Source organism: Notolepis coatsorum, assembly GCF_963971535.1.
Source record: "Notolepis coatsorum genome assembly, chromosome: 10".
Lineage (NCBI taxonomy): Eukaryota > Metazoa > Chordata > Actinopteri > Aulopiformes > Paralepididae > Notolepis > Notolepis coatsorum.
In genome coordinates this window covers 40,863,484-40,870,935 of record NC_140174.1, presented here as the reverse complement: position 1 = coordinate 40,870,935, position 7,452 = coordinate 40,863,484, and the positions used below count along the sequence as shown (strand labels likewise).

Sequence of the window (7,452 nt, the reverse complement as noted above, 5' to 3'; positions counted from 1 at the left end):
GCGAAGAGGAGGAGAAGATCTAGGGGGGAGAGAGAGAGAGACAGAGAGAGAGAGAGAGAGAGAGAGAGAGAGGCAGGGAGAAGGGAAGTTCATTGTTTTTTATCGGGAAAGTCATTTAGGATGGGTCATCCGCTAGATGGGGCCCCTTTCCCTAATGCATCATTCATCATTCTTTCCACAATCAGGATCCCACCCCCCCCCCTCTTTTCTCTCGAATTAGCATATTCCTGTCGTCTCTGATTGAGGATAAATTGATTCCGTGACGTGCATGTCAATCAGGCCTTCGTTTCCATTGACACACGTTCTGCAGGAACATCTCACAGCTTGCCGTGGCCGGCTGTGGGAACCGACCGTTGGAGCGCAGCCGCCCGATCCACTCAGCGCTCTGATTAGAGACGTCCCCGTCGCCGAGGACGAGAGCGGAGCGGAAGGGCTGATCCAAAAGGAAACGATGTGCAGGCGATCATCTTATTAGATTCGCTCGATGGAAAACACACTTCCATGTGGCGCTGGGGGAGGGAAGCCTGTGTTCTCCTCGCCCCCCTTTGTGTCTGGTGTTGTCTCACAGACGGTTGGGTTTGATGCAGCGCAAAATCATGCTTATCACTCCGGTCTGATCGAAGCCACATGGTCTCGTTTATGTCCCACTTATCTGTTCCAAGGTCTGAGTAAGAACTTAGCACACTGTCCTCCTTCCATCAAACACATGCTGGAGACACACACAGACACACACACACACAGACACACACACACACACACACACACACACACACACACACACACACACACACACGCACACGCACGCACACACACACACACACACACACACACACACACACACACGCACACACACACACACACACACGCACGCACACACACACACACACGCACACACACACACACACACACACGCACGCACGCACGCATGCACACACACAAACATACACACCCATACACACACACGCACGTCGCACACACACTTCGACTGATTTGCAATTTTTACATGTCAAAGACTCTCCTTCAAGTTGCCAAAGGCGTTCTTCCTTTACTTTTAATCAAACACGCTTTCAAGGGTGGAGAGTTGCAGCCAAAGTGACTTTGGAGTGTGTGTCTGTGTGTTGTGCAGCGATTGTGTCCAATCTCACCAAGGCCCCTCTCTGTACTGTAGGGGACGCCCCCATCAATTACAGAGATGAAAGGTGCAGCATTCCATTTGTAGTGAAAAAGCAATGAATGTTGTGAATACATTATTTCACTGTTGCTTGTCAGGGAGGGAGTTGCTGCCGGTTGACTCTTGGGTTTAATAAAGTATCACAGTTGTTGCTTTGTTTCAGAGCATGGGGGCCAGGAGAGAGAGAGAGAGAGGGGGGGGGGGGGTAGAGAGAAGGGAATTTAAATGAGTCAGAGAGAGGACATATCGCATCTCGGAACGGCAGTAGGTTCGATGTTCGAGCGGCGCGTCGGTGACGGGAAGGTCGCTAGTTTTTCCATCCTCTGGGACCGACGTGTCCAGAGAGGAGAGGAATGCGTTGGCTTTCTGGAGGAGGGGCTCACACAACCAACTAATGACACGCCAAGTCCAGGGCCAAGTGCTGGTGTGAGAGCGAGGGCCGTGTGTAGACCACCACACAGCAGACCACCACACAGCAGACCACCACACAGCAGACCACCACACAGCAGACCACCACACAGCAGACCACCACACAGCAGACCACCACACAGCAGACCACCACACAGCAGACCACCACACAGCAGACCACCACCACACAGCAGACCACCACACAGTAGACCACCACACAGCAGACCACCACACAGCAGACCACCACACAGCAGACCACCACACAGTAGACCACCACACAGCAGACCACCACACAGTATACCACCACACAGCAGACCACCACACAGCAGACCACCACACAGCAGACCACCACACAGCAGACCACCACACAGTAGACCACCACACAGCAGACCACCACACAGTAGACCACCACACAGCAGACCACCACACAGCAGACCACCACACAGCAGACCACCACACACCTCCTCCGATACATGTCAGTCAGGGCACTGAGCTAACCACGGTAACAGTAGCGCCACAGGCACGCATACACATGGTACACATGGGACTACACACACACACACATACACACACACACACACACACACACACACACACACACACACACACACACACACACACACACACACACACACACACACACACACACACACACATAAACACACATACGCACACATACGCACATAAACATACAGTGCACATGCACACACACACACACACACACACACACACACACACACACACACACACACACACACACACACACACACACACACACACACACACACACACACTCACACACAGGGTCCAAATTCCACGTAGACAGGCATTGCAATGCCTCGCCCCCCCATCCTCTACTATTGACTTTATTGAGGCAATATAAACAGTACAAGCTCTCCCTGTGTACACTGGAGTGTAAAGGGAGCTGATCGCGGGGCAGAGAGCTTGGCGTTATTAAGACCTCAGTTTACACTCTTCTTTATTGAACATATAAATAAGGTCCTGGGCTCTGGTGCCACTTTTTTCTTTTTACCGCTCCCCCAGTGCTCCTAGTGGCTCTTGTAACTTTCTGACTAACAAAGGCCACTTACACACTCTGCCACACCACATAGTCCCATCGCTCTCCGAGCGTTTCACAAATGTCTTGCGCCGCGGCACGTGGCAAAGAAACCAGTCTGCGGCTTTTTCTCCACTGCTGTTACACCAGTTATAATCAAACCCTCCTCGTACACTGCATTAACAAAACGCTCATTCACGACCGGGGTGGCTTTGAAGTCTTTAGGGCAAGGCACGCCACAGAGGAGGTGATGGCCATTCCATCTGTGTGTGTGTGCGTGTGTGTGTGTGCGCGCGCGCGCGTGTGTGTTAGCCTCGCTCATAAACCACTGACCTCCATGTGGATCTGACCCCTCTCGCTCTCTTTCTCGCTGTCACACGAAACCATTCTCGGGACATCCCCGTCGTATATTCAGTTTTATTCTGTTTGGGCCGCTCTGCCCCCTTGTGTGTTTATTAGCTCTTCTTCTCAGCGAGCCGGTTACGTTTGCCTGCTCAGCAGCAGCACAGTCCCCCCCCGATCCCCTCCTCGCTCCCCCCCCCCCCCCCCCCCCCCCCCAGCAGACGGTGCAGTTTTCCTTCTGGGACTAATGACGGTGGAATGTTGTCTCCCGTTTGTCCGATGCCAGCTCCTGCTTATCATCACGGGCCGCGGGGCTGGATGAAGAGGGGGCTGGATGAAGAGGAGTGCTGAGCTCGTCACCGCCTGGCCCTGTGCTATCAGCTGAAGAGCTTCAGAGATGAACTCCAGAAGAGTGGAGTTTTTTTTAAGTATTTTCTTTAGCAGCGATTCTCAAACTTTTTTATACCACAACCCCATTTTATTTAGGATTTATTTTGGCGACCCCACACTTAATGAATCATGTAATTTCAACGTGGAATTAAGGAATATCAAAATAGAAGCACACGTTGTTGAACTTGATCATGCATATTTATTAGAACATTTTATTACAGCACTATATTATCAATACAATATTTTTTTTTATGATATTTTTCCTCCTTCTTTTTCTGATTTTTCTCCCATCCCAATGTTAGTCGTTATGCCAATTCCCAATCCCCCCTTCCTGGTCATTGCGCACTCTACCCCCTACTGTCGGTCTGGAAGGGTGGAGACTATCACATGCTTCCTCTGACACATCACATGTGTACCCAGCCCACCACTTCTTTTCACCTGGCAGCACGGACTCTCACTGGGGGAGTGTAACGTGTGGAAGGATCACACTACCTCCCCCAGATCCTTCCCTTGCTGTGCAGGCGCCCCGACCGAACTGTAGGAGTCGCTGTTTACAACGACCAGGACCCACCCACGCCGGCTTCCCACCCGCTAACACTGCCAATTGTGTTAGTATGGACGGTCGGCCAAGCTGGAGGCACTACAGCCGGATTTGATCCCACTGGCTCTGTGGTGGTAGACAGACGCTTAGTCCGCTGCGCTACCCGGCCGCCCTTATCAATACACATTTATATAAAGATTGGTTAATTAGCCAAAATATGTTGCCAGAATTTTTGAATTCTTTTTTACTTGCCAATGCGCAAGCATTTGTCACCTACCCACGACCCCAATTTGGGTCACGACCCGTAGTTTGAGAAGCGCTGCTCTACAGCAGCCGTAGCCCGGAACAAAGAGCCGGCCAGCCCGGCTGAGGGGCTCACTGCTGGTCCTCTTCCCTCAGTGATGCTGGATGATAGGCAGACTCCTCTGTTTGCTCTGTGACTCACAGCTCTGAGAAGGAGCGGGACGCGACACTTAATGGGGGGAAAAACCCCTCAAAGCTGGAAGTAATAGTTAGTTTGTCAGTGATGTGTTCAAATCAGTATCTGTGTGTGTGCGTGTGTGCATGTGCGTGTGGTTGGGTATGTGTGTATAATGTGATACAACAGGAAGAATGAATAAAGCTCTTACAGTACTTTAAACATCCCTTTTTATGTTGCCAATACCAGACCACACACATCTATTGAGAAATACATCAGTCTCCAACAAACACACATTTTCATGCGATTTAGAAAAGGTTTCGTAGAGTTTTAGCGGAGAAGAAAACAAGCGAGCATTTAGGACATTATGTGGCGGAAAAACTCATTGCTGAATACACCCCCGCCGGGGACCTTGCGCTCCAACATGGCTTCCCTCTAAGGGGGAGCTGATTGGCTTAGTAGAGGACCCTGTTGTTAGCAAGGTCTTTTTGGTAAGATAAGATAAGATCCCCTTGGGGAAATTCGGGCGTCACAGCAGCATGGGCGAGGGTGGAGGGGAGGTACAGGTATGGGCATGGTATTTTTTTTTATAAAAAATTCGAATTTTGATTTAGAATTTGAATGCCAACGTAACGAACGAACGTTCGAACATTCGGGCTCAGCCTTAGTAAACAGTGTAATCAAAGGTGCAGATGAGGGTCTGTACCATATCAGTTATATTATACGTTACAACAATTATGGGCAATAAAGAATTAGAATCTGAATATATACTAGGGGTAAAGTAAAGTAAAGTAAATAGTATACTGGTGGCTCAGTTCACACTCTGTCAGAGCACACAACACTTGGGAGAGAGAGAGGAGATAAATGCATGCTGGGAACAATTCCCCCCAGAGCTAAGACTAATCCCTGCGTACTGTAGCCCGGACACACCGCGCTGGTGTGGGGAGTTATCACCCGAACAACAGGAACCCAAGCTCCCCTCTTTCACTCACATCGCTCAAGAATTATGGGAGAATTATGCAAATGAGCGACAGCTCTCGTGGCGGAGGGGACCGGTTATGGTTTCTACGGAGACTGACATTTCTGAAAGCGTTGATTAGTGGCACTGTGTCTGTGGCTCTACTACAGAGGCTAGGGCTGTCAGTCTAAAAACTCACCCCCCAAAAATAAAAAGGGAACGGAACAGATGTTTGGGAATGGCTGGGAGATATCATGTGCTGGAGAGGACTTTTTATCTTGTCAGCATGGGTAATTGTTAGTTGTGAAAGGCAACACAAGGGAAAGTGTGTCATTTGCATTGCACGCTACAGCGAATTCATCAAATGCAAATACAGTGATTATATGTTTCAGTGACACTTTATATTACAGAGTTGCTGTGGTGTCGAACTGCTTTCTGCTGTATTCTGGATGTACAGTATCATATTTAGGATTAGATTAGATTAGATGCAATTATATAGTCATTATACAGCACAAGTACAATACAACGAGAAGAAGTTGCCATCTCACCAGAGTGCAAATGTAACAGTAAAGTGCAATAGCAATATACAATGTATAAGTGATTTAACTGGAGTATATATAAATGAGTACTACTGAGTAATAATGATAATCAGATGTATGTACAGTGTTATAGTATTATGTACAGTGATACAGGTATAAAAACACTATGGTAGTAACTAAGTCATACTGGCCAACGGTATAACTAGTAAGCGTAGGTAAGGGATATACAGATATAGATATAGTATATACAGGTATGTAAAACAGATTATATTCAGGTATATACAGACAGATTCAAACCTTTATTTATTCTTGAAAAGGACAATTGAGGTCACCCTCATTTTCAATGTTGTCATTTCAATGCATACATTTTGTATAATATAATAATAATAAATAATAACTATCTATATAGCATAGAACGTGCATACATAAAATAGGCATAAAATAAGTACAATAAGTACAGTGTTGCTCGAAGGCATGTGAACCCCCCCGGAACAGCCAGTCCCCAAACATCCCACACATCAATCCCCACCACATCCCCATCCAAGACATACCCCCTGATAAAGCATGTCATGACCGAAGGAAAACTCAAACAACCGGCGTGCCACTCACATCGCCATGCACGGCGACGGATAAATATATATATGGTGAATGTGAATATATAAATACATACTGTAGTATATACAGCATTATTGTACATACTATCATACAGAGTTATATGGGTGGACTATAGCTTGAGGTAGGTAGCTAGGATTACAGTGTAAGGCAGTTGTAGACAGTGAAGGTTCAGTGAAGGACAGTGAAGACTCTGGAAGTACAGTATCATGGATCCAGAGTCAGCGCACGGAGAGGCAGCTAATGCTTCACTGTATGTGACTACAAAGCAGGACGTCCACTGGCTTCACAGACGCTCTGGCAATTCAAATGACATGATATGAATGAGAGGAAATGTGTAATGTATGTTCTTGCATACCATACGTGCATTTATCTATTTGTGTGTTTATTTCACAGGAAACGTATTGAGAACAACGACGCAACACAGACCAACAGCCAAGCAGAAACACTATGGAACCACAGTACCTCTCCTATTGGTCGGACAAGACTGGGGACCAATCAGTCTGCTCCAATCACAGGTGAAGAACAGTACACATATAATAATTATGAATATGAATATGGCAATCATTTTATCCCATTAAAGGGGAACTTTGCCAAAAGACAATGCTGATTTATTTTACACGTCATCTCACACACATCCAACACACACACACACATCCGTTTTGCACACATTCATTTAGTTTGACAGTTATTAGTAAATAAGTTTGAATATGGCCATCTGGGACATTTAATCCTTGTGTTTTATTGCACCATGAAATGACGTAGATGAAAAAATAGCAATACCTTGTCTTATAAGGACTGTTACCTTATCATTTAATTGAGCTGTAATTAACACAACACAAGGATTCAATGCCCCCGATGACACCGCTGGTGGCCATAGTCAAACTAATTTACTCTCAAACTAAATGAATGTGTGCAAAACTGTTTTAGAGCTTTTGGATGTGTGTGAGATTATGTGCAAAATAAATCGGCATTGTCTTTCTTGGTGAAGTGCCCCTTTAAGTCCAGTTCAATAT

General features: G+C 46.9%; 1 protein-coding gene across 1 annotated transcript in view; it reads left to right on the top strand.

The window, feature by feature from the left end:
- adam12a (ADAM metallopeptidase domain 12a) overlaps nt 1-7,452 on the top strand; it is a 201,614-nt gene that overhangs the window by 7,046 nt on the left and 187,116 nt on the right. Inside the window, exon 2 of the mRNA XM_084322845.1 lies at nt 6,833-6,954. Within this exon, the coding sequence (XP_084178971.1) occupies nt 6,833-6,954 (122 nt within the window). The remainder of the gene's footprint in view (nt 1-6,832; nt 6,955-7,452) is intronic.